This window comes from Candoia aspera, chromosome 1 (assembly GCF_035149785.1).
Source record: "Candoia aspera isolate rCanAsp1 chromosome 1, rCanAsp1.hap2, whole genome shotgun sequence".
Taxonomy (NCBI): Eukaryota; Metazoa; Chordata; class Lepidosauria; order Squamata; family Boidae; genus Candoia; species Candoia aspera.
The window spans coordinates 209,338,202-209,360,115 of record NC_086153.1 but is presented as its reverse complement, the minus strand read 5'-3'; the positions used below and the strand labels follow the sequence as shown (position 1 = coordinate 209,360,115).

At 39.9% G+C, this 21,914-nt stretch overlaps 1 protein-coding gene across 1 annotated transcript in view; it reads right to left on the bottom strand.

Moving 5' to 3' along the window:
• LRP1B (LDL receptor related protein 1B) overlaps positions 1-21,914 on the bottom strand; it is a 707,094-nt gene that overhangs the window by 351,851 nt on the left and 333,329 nt on the right. The window contains exon 9 of the mRNA XM_063307533.1: positions 3,171-3,393. Within this exon, the coding sequence (XP_063163603.1) occupies positions 3,171-3,393 (223 nt within the window). The remainder of the gene's footprint in view (positions 1-3,170; positions 3,394-21,914) is intronic.

Here is a 21,914-nt window from a genome sequence, read left to right as displayed (position 1 = left end):
TGGAAAAATGGCAGCATTCTGACTGAAAGGATATAGAGGTGGCAATAAGCTGAAACTGAGAATTACTGCACTATTTTATGCCAATTAGGGATATGCAGATTGGATTTTTATTCTGGAGCAGTTCACTGACAACTGTATGAATGTAAGAATGGAAGTTTATTCTATATCTACCAATTTACAAAAAGAGTATGATAAAGTGAATAGATTTAAATTGTGGAATATTTTGTGACTACGATGTTGAAGCTTAGTTGCTAAATGGCTACTACTGGTATATAATAGAAGTAAAGAGATGCATAATAATAAATGGAATACTTAGTGAATGTTTCAGTATTGAGCAGGAGTAAAATAAGGATGTGTATTGTCCCCTTAAGTGTTTAACATATCAATAAATGTGTAAGCAATGCTTGTGGTGATGTTAGAGTTGTGTGGGTTGGGGGATATGGATATGGATATATTTCTGTATGGGAATTTTAGAGGTGTGCTGCTTGGGAGAAGTGAATGTCCAAGTACTTTTGTACGCAGACAATGTTGTGTTGTTGGCTAAAAATCCAAATAATCTGCAGTGAATGTGATATAGATTGTATGATGCAATGAATCACAGAGATTTAATCATGATTTTATGAAAGACCAAGTTAGTTGTATTTGACAGGGGAAAAAAAGAATGAACAGTTGCAAGCTAAATATAGATGTATAAACTAATAAAAAATAGAGCAAATAGATGAATTTGTTTACTTTGATAGAATTTTTACTAAACATGGGAAAATAGGTGGAGAACTTTTAAGATATGGAAATGTTTGTAGGAAGATAGTGAGTGGTATTTATTAATTAATTACAAGATATTTAGTATCTTGCAAGGAATGAATGTCTAGAAAGAACCAAAAATGGCTATGTAAAGTGCTTTTGCCTATTCTGCTTATATGAAGTGAAAGTTGGGTATAACAGGAGAATCATAAAAGGAAATTAAATGTGGTTGGAATTCATTATTTAAGAAGTGTATGCGGTAAAACAAGAAAAGATAAGATCAAGAATTAATGGGTAATGGATGAATGTGGATCAGATACAACAGCAAATGATCAGAATGAAAGAAGTATGATTATGTGATTTGGTCATATAGAAAAAATGAATGATAATCAAATTGCAAAACAAACAGATGAAGAAAGCATAAACAGGTGGAAAGAAAGTTGAAAGAAAAAAAGTTGAGGGTTGGATAAAGTTGATCAGATCCTCAAAAAGGAGCAAATGAGATGCTGAAAAGCAAGATGAAATACTGCTGGATAGATCTGCAAGGATTATTGTTTACTATTTCTTACTCCTTTCCTGCACATTCATAATCTTGCTTACCCCAAAAAGGAATGCCATGATGCATATGTATGTATGTCTGGTGGGAAATAAAAGCAGTTCAGGGTCCAGCTATTTGTTCAATTTAATCTTGTGGAGAGAGGTATTCCAAACAAAAATCATACAGTTGTTTAATACAGTTATTCCATTTAGATCAATCCTGATAGTTGACACTCTATGTTCTGCCTGAACACAACTGGTATTCCAATGTTCATCTTCTCTTTCAACAATTGCTTTCATTGTCAAAGCACTTTTAATGTTAGCAACATTTTATTTATTTCATTTATTTATTTACAAAACTTACATGGCAGCCTATCTCATATGAGACTCTAGGTGGCTCACAACAATCCATAAAAAGCATAGTTAAAAACAAAGGTATCCTTTCCCACAGGTGCCAGACCAATCTCCCTTGCAACTCAACCCCCATCCTAGCTCAATGACTGATGGAAAGGCCAGGTCTTCACAGACCTCCAGAAAGCTAAAAGGGTAGGGATTCTTTGGATCTCAGGTGGGGAGGCTATTCCAAAGGGCTGGGGCAGCTACCAAGAAGACACACCTACAAGGTCCTGTCAGATGGCAACATTTAAGGGAGGGGACTTGGAGCATGCCCACCCTTTCTAACCTAGTAGGATGGCCAGATACCCTTAGGGAGAGGTGGTCCCACAAGTAACCTGGCCCTGTACCAAGAAGGGCCTTAAAGCTAATAACCAGCACCTTGAATTGCACCCAGAAAGCAACTGGGAGTCAGTACAGCTCATGCAGCAGTAGTGTTACTCAGATGAACTGCAGGGCACCCAAAATTGCATGTGCTGCTGCATTCTGGACCAGTTCCAGCTTCCAGATGGTCTTCAAGGGCAGCTCCATGTAGAGTGCATTGCAGTAATGCAAACAGAAGGTGACTAATTTTCCTCATATTCAACTGAAAATTGTTCTCCTGTTAACTTAAAACCAGTATTCTGCACTTTACAGTCAGATAGCTATGTATTAGATGTGGTTTTCTTGTATCTGACAATTCTTCAGGAACTTGAAAAGTGCTACCAATCTGCAATCATCTCTTTCCAAGTGTAATTATATCCAGTTGCCTTTATCTTTCTTCAAATAACTAAGTTTCTAATCTCCTGGTCATCTTTGCTTCTCTTATCTTAACCTATTCTAATTTATTTGAATGCTGAGCCCTTCCCATTTAGATTCTTACAGAAAGAAAATAGAAGGTGAGTGAAGCCCTTTCATTAGCATGCTTGACCATGTGCTGGTGACCCTGTCCTTGAGGTTAAGCAACAGTCTGCTATTGTGAATACAGCACAATACAGAAAAAGAAACATTATTAATTTGACTTGATACTTTTTCAAAATGTTTCTTTTGGGGTTTCCTTAAAAGATTTTTCCATATTGGAAAAAGCAAGATAAAATATATAATAAATAAATAATGCACTGAATTTTAGATTTTTATATTCTTGGTGTAGTTCCAAAATGTACATCAGTAATGTTAATTTACTGGACTATTTGTAGTCATGGTAAATTCCATTTAGATTTTTACACCCGCTCACAAAGTTGAAACCACAACCAGAGTTTAACAGGCAACATCAGCAGATAGGCAAAAATTCACTATGCCTTGGCACAAGTGGAAATCAAATTTAACTCATGAACTTGATGGAATGCTCACATAAGAATGATTTGTTTAAAAATAAATCTTGTGATGTTATGCCATAAATAATGTGGCTAAAACAATTACTATTTGAATACATACACATTTGTGTGTATTTGTGTGTGATATATGTCTGTGTGTGTGTGTGTATACTGTATATATATAATTATAAAAAAAATGGTACTTACTAGCTGGCCTTCAATTATAGTTTGCCTGTTACGTCCTTGGTAGTCAACCACTCCTACAGAGTCAAGATAAACATCTATCCAGTAAACATATTTGCTGACAAGGTCAAGTGTAAGAGCAGTGGGCTGCTCTATTTTAGATATTACTATCCTCGTTCTGTTCATGCCATCCATATCACAGCTCTCAATTTTAGCAACATTTCCATAGTCTGTAAAGAAGAGCTTTCTGTAGAGAGAAATTTCAGACACATTTAAAAACTTATGCACCTTTAATAGCAAGGACATAAAAGGCAGTCTGTAACAGAAAAGTTCTGTCTTTCACTTATATTAGTATTTATACACATTAGCATTGATAAGAAAATCATTCTCAGTTTATTGTAGAAAACCATAAAAAAAAAATCGTACAACACCTAAACACTGATGAACATAACATATTATGCTGCAAGTTTGTATTATAATACATGTGCTAGTCTTTAAGAAGCTACCTCATTGTTTTTAAACATTTGTAGCTCATAAATTATAAAACTATTTTTAAGAAAAAATAGAGCTAGTTAACTAAAAATGGCTCTCTTTACCCATATGTCCACCCTTAGTTGTTAGATTTTATGAAAATACTGAAAAAAATAAATAGTAAAAATATAGTAAGTATTCCTTGATATATGAAACAGGAATTTGAACCTCTATATAACTGATAACCCTAAAAAAAACTTCTAACCCTAACTCTAACCCTATAAACCAAAGCAACAGAAGTAATAAACACAGGCAATAATGATAAATAACACAACAACAACAAGCAATAGTATTCATAGTGGAAGGAAGTAATGTTTTAGTTACATATACAGAAAAAATGTATTCAGACCATGATGCTTTGGGGGGGGGGGATGAAGGATGTCAGATGCCTATTTTTTTTTCCCCCTTACATCAAGAATATCCAGAACATAATAATCCATGTATGCTTGTGTGAAGATAGTTTTCAGTAGTCTGGAGCAACACATTAGAGAAATAATTAAGCAGATGGAAAGCAAATGCCAGGTATTGACAAATAACACATAGAAGTAATCCAGACTTCATGACTGTCTCATTTATCTCTCGTATCATCTCATGAAAGGTAAATTATTGACACAGAAGTGTTATCCATTTTAAAAGAGAGTGAAAAAAAATGTTCCAGTACATTTATCTGTCCATATATTTGACTCGCTGATTACACTTAGTGCAAAACTAATAGGAATCTATCAAACCTCCAAAGCTTCTAAGCCTGATACTTGATTAGCAAATACTATGTTTAGTAAATCACAAATCAATTTCAATTAACCTGACAATATTTTAACAAGATTACTTTCCCATGAGATTAAATTACATTTCTAAATGGAAGCCCATCCCACCATGGCTTTAATGCTAGAAAAAAAAATCTGATTTCTGGAGACTAAATGTTTTAATATTGCTTAGAAAACTAATGAGATTATTTTCTAGATTTAGTGAAAAAAATACTAGCATTAGAAGAAAAAGGCTGTGTTGGTTATTATTCAAGTTGTGTATGTGCATGTTTGTGTGTAGGAAAGAGAAAGAGAAAGCAAGACAACATACAAATGTGTAAGACTTGGCCACTCTAAGTAGTGGCTGGGTTTATCTGTCACACTAAGCCATGTATAACTTTTAACCATGACATTGCCCATTAAACAATTGGCTGAATTCCTAAAACAAGCTAAGCATAAGCTGTGGTTTATATATAAACATTGCTCTAAGCCAATTAAGCTATGGCCACTGTGTTACCCATTAATGACATGGAACTGATAAATCTAAACATGTTTATCTACTGCTATATCAGTCAGAGAGTATATCATTATACTTAGGGTCAGGCAATTCTCTGACAAAGACTATTCTCTGGATTTCACTCACTCCTGAGATCAGAATTAATCAGAAAGCCAGGCAATATTTTCTTCTCTTCCCCTGCAGTCTATAGCTACACAGAAATGAAACCCTTATGAGGAAAGCTGCTGCGAGGTCCACCCCTTTATATAGCATGGGAAAGAGGACTTTACCTTCTATCAGTTCCAGGCTATGGAATGTTCATTCTTGGGGGTTAGGTTTGGCCCATTTCAGGACCCCTGAGAATAGGTTTTTTTTTTTTTAAACCACAGTGTTGGGTGGTGGTAGGGGGAAGAAGAGATTCAATTGATGGTTTATGACACTTAGAGTAATCAGAACAGGGCAGAAAATAGTGGTGGAATGGAAGCAAGACACCATGATGCCTTTGTTTCAGAAGTGATGAGAACATCCCAAGAACTGGGAAAGGGTTGAAGCAACAGTTCCAGTCTGTGTGGAACCACCTGTGCCAAGTACTGCAGGAATTCAGCAAATGAAACTTCATTGCATTTCCTCTGGAGCAGCAGCTGAACTTAATTGGCTCAGCACATAAAGCTTGCTACCAGCCCCACTGGGTTGTGGGGACAGGCAAGGATGCCACGGATTAGCACTGCATTTATGTGTGGACAAGTCCTTTGATGAACTTCAAATATATCAATGTTATATTTGGAAAGCTAGAACACAAGAAGTTTTTATTGTCACTCTATTCCATGATGTGAAAAGCACTGAGAAGCTGCTATAGTTTCAGTGGCAGGCATATTTTTGTCTTGCAAGTTTAAACAGTACTAACTTTAAACCTATTTTCTAAATCAGTTCAAGCATCATCTCATCTTAAATGGTCTAACACTGGCATGTATGAAAGACTGCTTTCTCTCACATGAAGTAGTGATCTCTGTAAGATCTATTTGTGTGATCTATTCTATGATAATGGCAGCAGTGGAGATATTATATTTTACCATCACTACCTGTAGAAAAATCCCTACCGACCTCAGGAATCTCTCTGTCTGGTTCAATTGTCTCTGTTGCACAGAAAGGACAAGTTAAGTAAAGTTAACTTAAACTTCCTCAAAGCAAAACAACAGTTGTGATAAAATGTCTCTGATCTACATAATAGTATTGAACCATTCCTTTGAACCTACCTTTTTAATTCTACAGCAGAAATACATTGCACTTCAGAAAATAAAAATAGAAAAGGAAATTTGGGGGAAAAATGGGACTGGGGAACACCTAACACCTAACCTACAATAATTAAAATTAATTAAAAGATCATCCACTAAAATAAAGACAGGAAATCTGAGAAGAAGAACATCCCCCCCCCCCATGGAACACATACATTTTCTTCTCAGTTATCAAAATATATTTGCCCATCAAAGTCCATCAAAGTTGGGGAAATGACATGGGCCTGCCTGTTAAGTACCTGGAAGCTTCTATTAGTGCAATGTATAGCGGCCCTCCTGCTAGCAGATGAGTGCCTTTACAGCCATGTAACACCAATTTTGTGGGCACTGCACTGGCTTCCAATAAGCTTCTCAGGACAATTCAAAGTGTTGGTTTTAATCTATAAAGCCTTTTGTGGCTCAGTACCCAGGAACTTCCAGGATGGCCTTCTTCAAGTAAAACTGACCCATCTGGTCCACTGTCCCAGATTACATAAATGTAGGGTTCTCCCCCTTACATGAGATTTGGCTTGGGGGAGGCAGAAGACAATGTTTTTGTCATGGCTCCATTCCTGTGGAATAGCCTGCCCTGAGAAATTAGGACAACACCTTCCCCGATGGTTTTTGGAAGATGGAGAAGCAGAGCTTTTTCTGCAGAGCTTTAACTTTAATTGCCAGAATTGCTTTGGATAACAGATGCTAAAGTGGATTGATAGTTATAATTTCCAGTGCTATATTCTGATTTTATTGATTTTATTTGGTTATATTGTAACCTCTGAGAGTCTTTTGAGAGTCCGGAGGTACAGAATATAAAAATAAATAAATGATAATTTCAAAGCAAATTTATCTGAGGGGTATTCTTTTTTCAAGCAATTTAATTCCATTTTCAGTGTTCCCTATTTCTAGAAGCCATGTGTGTATATAATTATGTCAACTAAAAGTATGCAATTTCACACCTAAATATTTAGGACCAAATCAGTTCATCACAATGGGTTTTGCTTTTTAATAAGCTGAATAGCTCTGAACTACTGATCTCAAATTCACCCAACACATGTTTTCTTTATTGAATTATTACTTTGAGTATCATATTGAAAATACATATTCCCTTTATTATGATAAGCAGTGTGACACTGTAATCCATTATAAAAGCATCATTGTTTTCATGTTATTGTGGGGAAAAGGGTAGTATCTTCCCAAAAGTAGATAAATGTCATGTCCCCTACACAAAATTATGCAGCCCCCCTCCCTCAAAGATAACATTGCCCAGTCTCCTCCATACCAATGCTAAAGCTTTGCATAGTTTTTTTTTTTTTTTAATTTTTTCTTCTACCATGTGCCAAAGGGTACAAGAAAACTACGGGGAGAGATACAAAACCTGGACCACTTAACTATGACATTCAATACTCACAATCTCTCAGTCTAGTATAATTCAAATAGTTGTTTGTGTGAAAATAAAAAGGGAGAGGCACTAGGTACACTGCTCAGGGCTCCCATTTAAAAAAGGCAAAATAAGAACCAGGTATATAAGTAAATATTAAACAGATGACGATGATGATGATGACGACGACAACAACAACAACACTATTCCCTTTTAAGGTAAGCAGTGTTATGTAAAGCACAGGAAAGGAATATAAAATAATAAGTAAATGAAAATAAGACATGAAATGAAATGTTTAAAAGGGAAACATAGTTAAATCTAATTAATACCACTATCGTCCTATATACTTCTCCATACTTTTCTATCCTTGTAGATCATCCATACTTCCACCACATCCATACACTAATACATTGTGTATATATAAGCTGCCTTTTGTTCTTGCCACATGATTTCATATAACCATGATTTCTTAGTGTTCTCTGCCTTCCCAACCTGTTGACTCTTCCTTCTTACATTTCTTTTATTTCTTTCTTTTATTGTTTTCCTGCACTTAAGTAAATCATTCAGTTGCATTTGACTTTGATATACTCACTTGCATATAATGAGCCATTTTATACAATTTTTATACACAGTCATTTTTACTTTTTTTCAATAAATACTGATTCCTTGAAGCAGACTACTACCCACTATATTTTTGCTAGCATTTGTATCTCTTAAACATGCTCCTCCTATTTCCCTTTTAGTAAACATTCTCAGAAAGCACCAAGGATTCTACAACCCTAAGCTACAGATATTCTCTTCTATTGGAGTACATTCCACAAGGTACATCAATCCATTTGCTGTAGTTTTTCACATTTGTTTATAACTTGCAGTGGTTCACTCCATTTTCCCTGTCAAATACATCTAACTTCATCACTGACACATTAAGTTTCTGATCTATTTACTTCATTGCATCATACAATCTATCTCACATTTGCTGCAGATCATTTGGCTTCTTAGCTACAACCACAGCATAGTCTGTGTAAAAGAAGACATGCAAATTCACATCCCCAAGCAATATACTGCTAAGATTCTCCAAAGCATGCCCATTTTGGTTTCATATCAAATCACTTCATCCATACACACTTCTGGAAGCTCCTTGCGTAGCCCTTTTCATCTTCTTCCAAAGCATTTTTTAAAAATTCCATTAAATCCCTCCGCATTTTTTTTTGCCTCATTTAATCTTAAGAGTAAACAGTCATAATTATTGTACATATTACTTGAATAAATGACATATTTGCTTCTAATATTGAATGATGTTTCAATGTTTAGATAATGCAGCTAAAGTTACAATTGCCCCCCTCCCCAAGTGCATATTTTGAGGAGGCTGGAAAAGGAAACAGTGAGATGACTTTAGAGAAAGTCACTCAGAAGCTCTGTAATCCCTCATGCTGTGTCATTTGTAACAATATATGTGAGGCCAGAGGCTGGAAGTCCTGGGCGTGGGCCAAGTCTGCCTTCATGGTGATGAGTGTTTATATAAATACTCTATATAAAGAGTGTTTATATAAAATGAATGATCCTCTGGCTCATTGTCAAGTCAGTTCTGGGAATGGGGGGAGGAAAGAAATGTGGATTTGATTTGGTAACCCACTAAAAGGCACACATATAACAAAATGGATGCATACAGGACCAAACTTCGTATCAATATGCTTCACATAACAATGGACAATTACATCAAACAGAAACAGAATCATTCTAATAGATGAGGAAGCAGCAACAGAGATACCTTGGTAAATTGTCCACAATATCTTCATAGAGTTTACGTAGGCTTTCCTTTGCAACTCAGAACAATCATGGCATCCAAGGTATTTCTCCAGTTTACACATGGGTGACCCTAACATGAACCAGAGAAAACTGGAATGGATTCACACACTGTGCAAAGCCATTGTTTGCTTAGACATGGCTTGGTGAAAAGCCATGGTTTCTGGGTTCAAATAATAGAACAAATCACAAGCCTTACCTTGTAAACACAATGACTGGTCCACCCCTCATGATAAGCTGAAGTGAAAGCAGCCAACTAAGTAATAATTTTTGGTTTTCTTCTAGTTCATGTGGCTTCAGACATTTAAGTATATAAAACAGCAAAATGATAGTAGATGGCAAACTTACCACAGCATTGCCATCTGTATGAACAATCACTTCTGTATAATCTAGTTTCACAATAATTCACATTTTAGATTGCTGTTATTCTCATAAAAATGGGGGGGGGGTATGCACTGCTCTACCTCCAACTCTCTGCCTGCCTCTGCATTTGTACTAATTATTATTCCACTGTCACATATCGGTAATAAAACAAAACAAATTGCACAAAAGCATGGTGTATAGCTGATGCTGGAAGCTAAAAGCATAAATGAAACAAAATAGCAGCCTAGTATTCTCTTACTATAATAGATAAATCTACTTTTCTTCTATTTGCTGGAAGGAAATTAAGTATAGGTCATAATCCTGAAATACTACTTTGCTTTCCCAATGTTCAGATTTATTCTCACTTAATCTGCTACTCTCTCTAAACATAAACAAATGCCGTTTAAACTTAAGCAATATAATTAGCTTGAGCAGTTCCTGGTTTAATTCAGCTGTGTTTTCATAAGCTTCTACCAATTTTGAATAAAAGAGGAAAGGAAAATATATTTTCTGAGAATTATTTTAAATTTTACTTTAAAATAGATAAAATTTCTTACTTTCAAGATAGAAAATTGTATTTTTAATAATATATATCCTAGAGTTGCTTCAGCAATTAATGTAGCTAATAAATCATTAATAGGATATAAAATTAATAAAGTTACTTAGTACTATGATAACTACTCCCTTACCCTGATATTAATGTGTGTCCACTTTGTTAAATACTAATTATATCAGTTTGCTTATTCAGAGTAGAACCAATTCACATTAGCAACATTTGCACATTTGCCCTGTGATCCACAAAAAAATGATTCAATATTTCAAACACTGGTAGGTTTATATATATATAAAATATACACCTTATTATTTCCTTCAATATTGATAATAATCAAATACATGTTCTGTTCATACATTAAACCCCACAAGTCTTGCCATTCTGCCTCATCATTGTGGTGGGATGTTCTTGGGAGGGACAAACAAAGAATGCTGGGATTGTACACCAAGAATATATGCTCCCAGCAAGAAGCCACCCAAAGTGTATGGTTCCTACCCTTATAACATTTAGGAAGTTGTTAGAGACCTGGTTGTACTCCCAGGCTTTGGGATAAGGCGATGGTGGGTTCTCTTTAGTTACAGTTGGCTTATAGCTGGTGTAATATTCTTCTGGTCATTTGTGACCTTTTGAATATGTATTGATTTCTTTTTATTTGTAAGCCACCCAGAGTCATGAATGAGTTGGGCAGCCCCAAAACTTGTTAGAAAAATAAATAAATATTTCCCCCCAAACAGACACACTCAACATTGTATGGCTAGAAGCCAAGTCCTCCTTAGTCTGTAGTTAATTAGAGGTTGGGGAATAGAGGAAAATTAGTATTGAAAAGAAATGGTGTACATCCGAAAGCCTCAGTTTCTGCCAGGCATGCTGAATCCTCTTTCCTCGTTCTCAATAGTTCTGTTTTGGCTGTTGGCATTAATCTCTTGAGTTGACTATCAGAAGGTGTGGAACCTATTCCCCTATTACTTTCTCCACCCTTACAATAATTCTATAGTTAGAATGTATCACGTCTTGCCTTACTTTTTTCTAAACTAAAAAAGCCCTCCAATTTGTTGTTCTTCATCTAATTAGGGAAATAAATTTTTCACAATACAATTATTAAGATTGATGCACTACAAAAAGTAAACAGATGGCATATTGTATCGACTTTGGACTTCTTTTTGGGTGTTCACTAGAGTAAAAAAGCTATCACAAAATGGAATTCAAACCTATCACAAAATGTTACAAGAATGTATCAAGCTTTACAGCAGAAGTGGCAGTGATACATTTAATTAATGTCACTTCTTTAACCAGAGCAACTGGAAACAAGAAAAAATCAACATATTTAAGGTTGCAAAGTTTTAATTTAAGTTAGCATACATTTGTTAAGGTATATGCATCAGGTAATTAGGACATAACAGTATGACAATGCAACACACTGCCTTGTCAATTTGCAAGGCAAATCTTCCTTTCATTTACTTTTGTTCACGTCCAAATGACAAAACAGAATCAGTCAGGCTTTAAAATATCTGGCAGGAACCAACCAATTTACATTTAGGAAACAGTGAAGATGCACCAGCAGTCTGAAAACTGTTTCTGGAAAACTATAGTACAATTTGCACTAACTTGTCTGCATGATTTAGATGACTGTCACAAGTTAAAGAATTTTGATTAAAAAAGAATTCAGTGCAAACCAAGATCTGTTCAACTGAGTCTACGCTGGTGATCTTTAGTCACAGAATAAAGGAAACAAAAGGACATAATCACAGTTACAGAGCATTTGTCAATTCCATTTATCCTGATGTGTTTTCTAAGCTCTGATGTAGAACATGATCTAATTTAAAATACATTTTAATCTTCTCCTGCCTGCTAGTATGCTTAAACCTAGTTTCAAATATTACTAGATCTAGTGATGGTTTAAGATTAGTAGCAGTAAATACACTTCAAGTGGTGTTGCATATTTTTCTAGGAAGCTAGTTCTAGTTTCTATTGCAGTATCTCGAAGACTAAAATATTTGGAGGCACTTACTAAATAAATGACTTAAAATCAATTATATATAAACATATTATGTGGTAGGCCCTGGAAAAATAATATTTTTTTTAAATGCCATTATTGTTCAACTACCACTGAGTCTAAATAAGAAGTGGAGATTTTATTCAGAAATTTCTGCTTATGGCAATTTGCTCTATGTTTTTGTGAATCAGTATCAGGCTGGTGTCAGCATTCAATGTAGTGTGACAAATCATGGAGTCAGTGAGCCCTCAAAGGCTATTGTAGGCAAAAGTTACTTCTTTTATATTAAGCACTGTTGTTTTTACAGCACTGCACCATGAAGAGGCAAAAAAGCTATTTTTTAAATTAACCTAATACTGGTAAGTAATAAAAGTGGCAAATAAAAGCACTGTAAGATAAGGTCTGTTTGACCAGTTGGCTGAGAAATATATGAATTCCCCATGCTTGCTAGGGAATTCTGGGAGTTGAAATCCAGACATCTTAAAAGTTGCCAAGTTTGAAAAACACTGGTCTAAGCTATTCTCACCTAAGATGTATTTTAACATGATGTTCTACGATAATTAAAAATGCAGGGCAGTAACAAAAAAACAGCAAAGCAAAAACCTTAAAAACACTTTTTGGGGGAGGGGGTCCCTTTGAGTCAGTCTTGACTTTTGGCGACTGCCTGCACAAGCCCTTGCAGTTTTCTTGGCAATATTTTGGAAGTAGTTTGCCCTTGCCTGCTTTGTAGGGCTGAGAGAGAGTGACTGGCCCGAGGTCACCCAGCTGGCTTTGTGCCTAAGGCAGGACTAGAACTCACAGTCTCCCAGTTTCTAGCCTGACACCTTAACCACTATATGAACTAAAACACAGAGTCAAATTCTTAATAGAAAATATCCTACCCTATTAACTTATGAAACAGATAGCTTTAAATTACTTTAAAATGCCTGACCTAATACAAGTAATCTTCATTTAGCAACCACAATTGGGACCAGCAACTTGGTCGTTAAGTGAAGTGGTCACTAAGTGAAACCACGACTGGGCTTATGATCTTACTTCAGCTTTCCTTTGCTTTACATACCTGTGAAGGTCATACATGTGAGGATTGGTCATAACATTACTTTTTCATCACAGCTGTAACTGAATTGCCACTAAACAAGGCAGTCGCTAAATGAGAACTACTTGTACCAATAGCTGAACTGGCTCTGAAAAGACTTAAGAGTTGTATATCTATATTTCCTTAGAAAAGATCCCCCCTGCCCCACATACACACAAAAACCTCTAATTCTATAAATTAACAATTCTCAGAGAATAGTCTATAGAAAGATTGCAATCCTTGGGCAGGTTGATAGGGAAGCTTCTCCTGCAGATATTTGGGTTACCCAAGCCACCTATATTTTTAAAGATATACATCAGTATCATAAATTAAAGTCATTAATGAATAGGCAGCATAATTATTTTCAGATTTAATATGGTTCCACATAGTCTAGCAAGTGATTTCTGAACTAACAGAAATTTCCAAATTGTCTTTAATGACAACCTCATACTTTACACATCGTAATATTCTAGATGGGAGAGGACGGTACCATGGATCATTGCGGTATCACCCACATTTCCCAACCTGGATTCTTTCCAGATGTCAGGACTATTTTCCAGTTAGCCTGCCCATTTTTGAAAATTGTGGAAGGTGAAATTCACATATTTGGAATGGAGACTTAGATGGGAAGCCTAAAGTAACCGGGATAAATTAACTTGTGATAAACTAATCCAAGGGATTACAAAGACTACCATTTGAGAAGAAACTCCACATAGTATTTAGCTCCAACCAGGACAGGCCAAACAGAATTTCTCAGGCTGAGAACTTGAAATCATAGTATTTCTTTAATAAATCCACTCCAGGTTTTATTTGGCCCAGTTTCAAGGAATTTATAGAAAATTGTAAAGTAACTAAAGAAGACTGGAAAAAGTTATTTTTATTTTGTGTATGAGGAAGAGATGGAAATAAAGAAAAAAGACTTTTCACACTTCTTTTTTTTTACATATTTTGCTGAGTTTCTTATATGTTGGTTTTTTCCTCCCCATTTATGTTTGTTAATTTATGTAAAAAGTCTTCTCTGGCCTGATACTAATGGGAATCAAGGAATATAGTGAATGTGTTAACAGCATGGTGATTTATAGGCACACAGCTCTGTGATAATATTCCTTAATCCATTTCTGCTGATTTTTCTCTTTTCATGTTCAAGAGACTCATGAGATTTCAAAGAGAATTATACTTGCTGTAATTTCATCAAGATATTTTGTATTCTTTGAAAGAGATGTTTATTATTGTCCCAAGACTTCTAATAATTCTTTCAGCAGCAAAAATCAGACATCCAAGGAAATAATTATATGTTATTGCCTTCAGTGGCTTCTGTAGCAAAATGAAACCTTTTTTCTAATTTTCTGGTATTAGTGGTAGAATAGCAAAATTGTTCCTAAACTATATTGGAGTAATTCAAAACAGTCATATGCACCATGTTATCATATTTGTAGAGCTTAAGAGTCCTGGATACTGTTCTCTTACTTTCATGCATGGATAATTAGGTGTTTGGAAAACTAACCACTCCTTCAATCTTGATTTTTTATGACTTCATGGACATAAAGAGGAAATTTTCATGACAACATTATGGAAGTGGTTTGCTGTTGCCTTCCTCTGGTGTGTTTTTTGATGTGCACAAGTCACTTGATTACTAATGCACAAAGAAAGTACAAATTATTTCATTTCAGCATAGCACAAACAAAAGGTTTTGTGGAAACTATAGAATGACTCAGGTAAACATAAACTTAGATGTTTGATAGTTTCCTTGTGTAACAGAGAGCTTAGGAATGATCACAACATATTCATAACACCATTATTTCCATTATAAGTCATAATGCTACTATACTGTTCGTTATATTAGGACTTTAGACAGACCTTTATATATCTGACCTTGAAGAAATTTCCAGGTAGGGAATGTGATTTCTATTTAATGTTACTGCCTTCAGACAAGGACTCAAAAATACCTTCCCAAGTCACCCAGTTTTGTGCTACCATCTGTATGATATGCCACACCATTACTTAGGTTTGGAATTTCTTATAATAGTATTTTATTTTGATTTATTTTAGTATCTTTGTTCTTAATTAGTTTTAGATCCTATTATACTTATTGTTTTTCTGATATATATATATATATATATATATATATATATATATATATATATTCTATTATATTTTGATTATATCTGGCCTTAGGGCTGTAATAAACTTGAACTGAATTTCCATTATGGCATTTTTTCTACACAGAGATTGCTAAGTGCTAGGTGAAGGAGCTGCTAAAAGCATTGAGAATACATTCCCAGAAGAACATTCATTTTATTGTTATAATTAGGTTTATGTATATAGCCCAGACCCTACCCCCATGATAAAGTAGCAGAAAGCAGCAAAAGACTATTGAAATAGCAGCTATGCTAAAATATCATTGAGAGAAAATATTCCTCTGCTTTCCTTAACATTTAATAGATTTTTCATAGAAGTTTCCAGAGTACCCAATGCTTCAAATAGTTTCAGGGTTCCATGCTTTCTTATGCTGTCTTATGTCTAATAACATGGTTATTTACAGTAGATGAAATTTCCAAGCATCTTTGCCACTGTGATAAAATCAAAACTGTGAAGTCTCAGATTAATCAGTTTGAAGGAGTTTCCAAAAATGAATGTTGGAAGTGTGGCTTCCATTCTACTGACTTTTCAGCATTTCACAGCCTACTGACCACAAGAGGCAGTGAGATATAGATGGTTAGGGATTTCTTCTGGATTCCTGGTTTATCTCTTACACTGCAAGCTTTTGTGGCTGTGAGATGTTGATCTGAGGGTGCTTCCTTCCTGTCTTCATCTTTTCTGCTCCCCTGGTCTCTGATTCTCTGATAGGATATAGGAAACTAGGAACTAGGCTTTGCCCCTCCCCTCTCCTTCCATATTTCCTGTACTGAACTTAAAGTTACAGAGAGTTGCTTGAAGTCCTTGCTCAGTGCTCAGTCCACTCTCGGAGAACACTCAAATTGCTTCCTCTGATCGCTTGATTTTTTTAATGGATGTGTTACCACATTCAGAAGGATAGACATAACAGTTTTTGACACTGCCCTGGCAATAAGCAGCAGCATTTTTTAGCATGGTAGTGCAATGAGACATCTGTTGGAACAGTAAACCTGGAGCAAAAACGATGACATAATTACTCTTTCTCATTGGCCTGTTCTGTCTCTAGTTGTGAAAGGTAAAAGATCCCCTGTGCAAGCACCGAGTCATGTCTGACCCTTTGTGGGGATGCCACTTTTGTGACGTTTTCTTGGCAGACTATAGCGGGGTGGTTTGCCGTTGCCTTCCCCAGTCATCACCTTCCCCAGCAAGCTGGGTACTGTCCTGCTTACCAGGAAACACACTGAGACGAGGACTTGGTCTCTAATATTTATTAGTAGTACTTAACAAGAATCCTAACAAACTGAGAAGGCGTGGGAAAACCCAGCCATATAAACCCCAAAGGTTAAGGCGGTCCCGATCTGTGTCTCTTTGAATGGCTGAACAGTTCCTCAGTGCTACGCATGCGCTTGACAATCTGGGTGGGAGCCCCCTGCTCGCCATCCTTACTCATGACATCACCCTCCCTTCCAGATTGATATTCCATTTCAGCCCCCTCCCCTCCAGAGTCTTGATAAGATATGTTGTCTGCTTGTAAAGTCTCATGAGAACTTGGCAAAGAAGGCAATTCTTCAAAGGACAACTCCTCCACGGACGAAGCGGTGCTGCCCTCCCAATCCGATAACGCCTCCGAGCCAGGTGGCTGCTGCTGAAAAACATCTAGAGAGTTAGCAGGGTCAGCCCCCCTCCCCCCTGGGAAATGCAAGCCCGAGGTTGAGGGCTGTGGTTCCCCCACCTCCTCTGTAACTGGAGTCGAGGCTTCAGGCAGGGGCGGGGGGAAATACACACTCACAAACTCCTCAGCTTGGGCTTCTTCGGCCTGCTCAGGCGAAAGAGGAATCTCGGGTAAAATGCGAGGCTTGGGTTTGTGAGGGAAAAGCTGATGGAATCGATGAACCAGTGCTGGAGCATGTACATCTCTGGCATTCTCCCACGTGCGCTCCTCCTCAGGGTACCCTTTCCAGTGTATGAAATATTGGATGCCCCTTCCCCTCCTCCTAGAGTCCAGAATCTCTTCCACTTCGTACTCCTCCTCTCCCTCCACAATTACTGCAGGTGGTGGGGGTAGGTGCGATCGCAAGTTACTTGGGGGAGGGTCTTTGGCTAGCAAGGCTCTGTGAAACACTGGATGGATCTTCATGGATGGTGGGAGCTGTAAACGATAAGCTACTGGATTTATCTGCTGCACCACAGTGAAAGGGCCGACGAACTTAGAGTCCAATTTCTTGGAGGGTCTGGTAGAGATCAAGAACTTGGTAGAGAGCCACACTTTGTCTCCTACTGCAATCGCTGGCCCCTCCTGCCTGTGAGCGTCTGCCGCCCTTTTGTAAGCACTCTTTGCCCTGTTCAGCTGCTCCTTTAACAACTCCTGTGCGGCTTGTTGCTCTTTAAGAAAATCAGCTGCGGCTGGAACAGTTCCCTGCTGGGAGGAGGTGGGCAACACCTGAGGGTTAACCCCGTAGAGCGCTTGGAACGGAGACATCTGGGTAGATGACTGCACAGAGTTGTTATAAGTGAATTCTGCCATGGGCAACAGGGCTGGCCAATTGTCTTGCCGATACGTGGTGTAACACCTGAGATACTGCTGTAACCACTGGTTAATTTTTTCGGCCTGCCCATTACTGGCAGGGTGATGCGCTGATGACAGGTGGATCTGGACCCCTAATGACTGGAAAAGGGCCCTCCAGAACCTGGAAGTGAACTGAGGGCCTCTGTCACTCACCAAGTGATTCACCATGCCTCTATACCTAAAAACGTGGTCTATGAACAACTGCGCGGTGGCTGGTGCAGATGGGAGGCCCTTGCAAGGAATAAAATGTGCCATCTTTGTGAAAAGGTCCACCACCACCAGTATGGAAGTCAGGCCCTGGACCGGGGGTAAATCAGTGATGAAATCCATGGAGATCGTATCCCAAGGCCTACTGGGGGTGGGTAGGGGCTGCAAGAGTCCTGTGGGCTTCCCTGGGAGAGGCTTGGCTCGTCTGCAGGTGTGACAAGAAGCAACGTAGCCCTTAATGTCTGCAACCATCTTAGGCCACCAGTAGTCTCTCAGAGCTCTATGGAGAGTTTTGAAAACGCCTCCGTGGCCTGCTGTTTGGTGGTCATGACACAGTCTCAGTACTTCTTCCCTCAATGAAGGGGGAATATACAATCGCCCACTATGCCAGAGGATTCCTGCCTCCACATTGAAAGGGGAGGCAGTGTCTTGCGGGGCCCTCTGGAGGTCATCCATCCTGGCCCTGGCATACGGGTCCTGTTGCTGCTGAGCTCTGGCTCTTGCAAATAGGTCCTCTGCTTGGCTGCCTGCTGCTAAACTCTCCGTTTGGCTCCCCCTCATCGGCTGATCAAAGTTGTGAGGTTGTAATATAGCAGCCTGTACTTCCTGGTGAGTGGGGGGTTCTGCCTGAAAGGATCGAGACAGGGCGTCTGCCAAGCAGTTTTGCGCCCCGGGCACATAAGAAATGACAAAATTGAAACGGGAGAAAAACTGGCTCCATCTGATCTGGCGTGGGGTGAGGGATCTGGTGTTTTGTAGAAGCTGTAAATTCTTGTGATCGGTGCAAACTTTCACCGGAAAGGTTGCCCCTTCTAGCCAGTGCCTCCACTCTTGGAATGCTGCTTTAATTGCCAGCAACTCTCTGTTAAACACATCATAGTTTCTCTCTGCTGGTGAGAGTAGGCGTGAGAAAAAGGCACAAGGAAGCAATGTATTCTCTGCCCTGTTTGTATATTGCAATAACACTGCCCCAATGGCAACGTCTGAAGCATCTGAGTACATTATGAATGGCTTCGTGGGGTCAGGGTGCCTTAAGAGCGGTTGGGAAGCAAAAAGCTGCTTCAACTCCTGGAACGCTGCTTGCTCCCTCTCCCCCCATACGAATCTTGAGCCTTTCTTCAAGAGCTGTGTGAATGGTCTGGTCCGATGGCTATAGGCCGGGGCAAAACGGCGATAAAAATTACAGAATCCTAACCATTTTTGTACATCTTTAACATTTCGGGGAGGTGGCCAAGAGAGAATTGCCTGGACCTTAGCAGGATCCATGGATATGCCTTCTGTGGATACTATATAGTGTCATGTGCGCCGTTTCAATGTCTTTGATGCATCGTAACGTTTCGCATGTCATTAATTGGATGCGTGTTTCATTTGTCTAGGGAGGATGGGAACGATTATATTTTGGCTTTGCTTTGGAATTTGTTTCTGTTATCTACTGCGCTCAAGGTTACTTTCCCAGGCTAGCAACTCTGACGATTGCTAGCACCTGTGCCGGGCGGGACTGTTACGAGGGAGGCGGGATACGTTTGAAGCAAGGGTTTAAGTTTGTATTTGGCGCGCTTTTGCTCATTCTCAGCTTTCTCTGTATTTGTCTCTAGTACTTTAATAAATCAGATTTCATTCAGCATCCTCTTGTGAGTCTGAGTATTTGGGGCTAGGGCAATCATTACATAAAGCTGAGAATCTCAGTTCCTAACTCCGCTGGCCCCTGTCCAGGGAAGACACGCGTCTAACCTGTGAGGGAGAGAGCCCGCGATGACCGAACCCGACATCTTGATGATGGAGGAAGGGGAACCGGACTCGACCGTGAGGCAGTCCGGCCGCCCGTACCAAGGTGGAGAGCTGTCCGCCATCAGAGAGGAGGCGAGCTCCGAGTCGGAGAGCGAAGCCGGGGGGCTGGAAACGGCCCCGGAGACCACCCTCAACTATCCGGGTGAGCTGCTCACCTGGGATGAGACCCGAGGAGATGCCACAGCAGAGGGGGGCCCATCCTGGAAGCAGAGATACCCATTATCCCCCAACGTGGTGCAGGTGCAGCCAACGGAGGGCTCACCCACTCCGGATCGGATCCGAGTGTTGGAGTCCAAAATGGATTCGTTGGAGGCTATACTGAAACAGCTGAGCTTGGATGTGACCTCGTTGCGAGAGGTCCGGGAAGAGTCTAGCCAGAGGCATTCAACCCCTTCTTCCCAGGGGCTGACCCCGGAACGGCGACGGGTGGTGCGGAGGCGTGAAGGGGACCAGTCGGTCCAGATGGAAATCGCAGCATCGCCCGGGCGATCGTCCCGGGGCCCCGTGCCGCCCCGCGTCAGGGAAGCACCCGCCGCAGCAGCACCGGTGGTGGGGCGCAGCCCGGCGGGAGGCGGCATGCGAGACTTCCCTGTCAAGTTTGATGGGGACCCGACCAAACTCTCGTTCTTCCTGACGAATGCGAAAGCCTATATGGAAGAATGGGGGGCGTTTTTCCAATCGGAAAAGGCAAGAATCATCACCATTGCCACCAAACTGAAGGGGAGGGCGGCAGACTGGTATGTCCAGATGTGCCAGTCGGAAGCGCCTGAACTGGAAAGTCTCGAGGAGTTCCTCTGGGCGTTGAAGCAACACTTCGAGGACCCCTTAGCCAAGGAGAGAGCAAAGCGAGCCCTGAAGGAACTCAAGCAGGGGTTCAGATCAGTGGCCGATTATGCGTTGGAGTTTAAAGCGCTCGCTGGGAAGGTCGATGACTGGTCCCAAGCAACTATAATCGAGCTCTTCAAGGATGGCTTGAATACAGAGGTGCTGCGCTGGTCCCTGGGGAGGGACGACCCATACACGTTGTATGAGTGGATCCTGCTCGCAGGGAGGGCTGAACATGCCCAGGAGATCTTTGCCCAGCGAAAGAACGCCAAGGCGGGACGGGAGGTGAAGCCCAGCCGCCCATCGACCACCGGGGGGAAACCGGGACAACGACCCTGGGACGAGGAGCGAGAGAAGCGGTACGCCAAAGGCTTGTGTCTGAGATGTGGTAAGGAGGGGCATAGAGTGGCAGCATGCCCGAAGGCAAAGGTAGAGGAACGGCCCGGAAAACCGCCGGCAAAGTCCCCTGCATTGCCGAGGAAACAGAAAGCTGCGGTGGCTGAGACCGAGGGAGACGATGTGATGTCCTACGAAATGGAGGGGGAGACCGAAATCCCGCAGCCGGCGGGAAACGCCAGCCACCTGCTCTAAAGGGCGCCGCTGGGCAGGTGGTAGAGAATGGGCGCGAGCCTCCAGCGGTGAGTGGCACTTACCGCATACTCATGGTCAAATTGAAATTGGGCTCCCAATCCAAGACTGTGGAGGTATGGGCCATGATTGATTCGGGGTGTTCCCGGTGTCTTATGCACCCCGACGTGGTGGCGGCTTTGGAGCTCCCCACTTTCCCTTTACAAAGACCCATCGCTTTTACTCAATTGGATGGGTCCCTGGCAGGGGGCAAACCGGTCACCCATTTTACAGGGCGGGTAGCCTTGCAACTGGGCAGTCACCAGGAAGGGTTGTCTTTTGTCGTGGCTCCTGTAGGGGGACCATTGGTGGTGTTGGGGGTACCCTGGTTGGTGCAGCAGAACCCCCAAATAAACTGGGTTTACCGAACCATCACGTTTAGGGATGGGTTTTATCAAGCGGCAGAGGGCAAGGGTGCCCCAGAGGAGATGGTG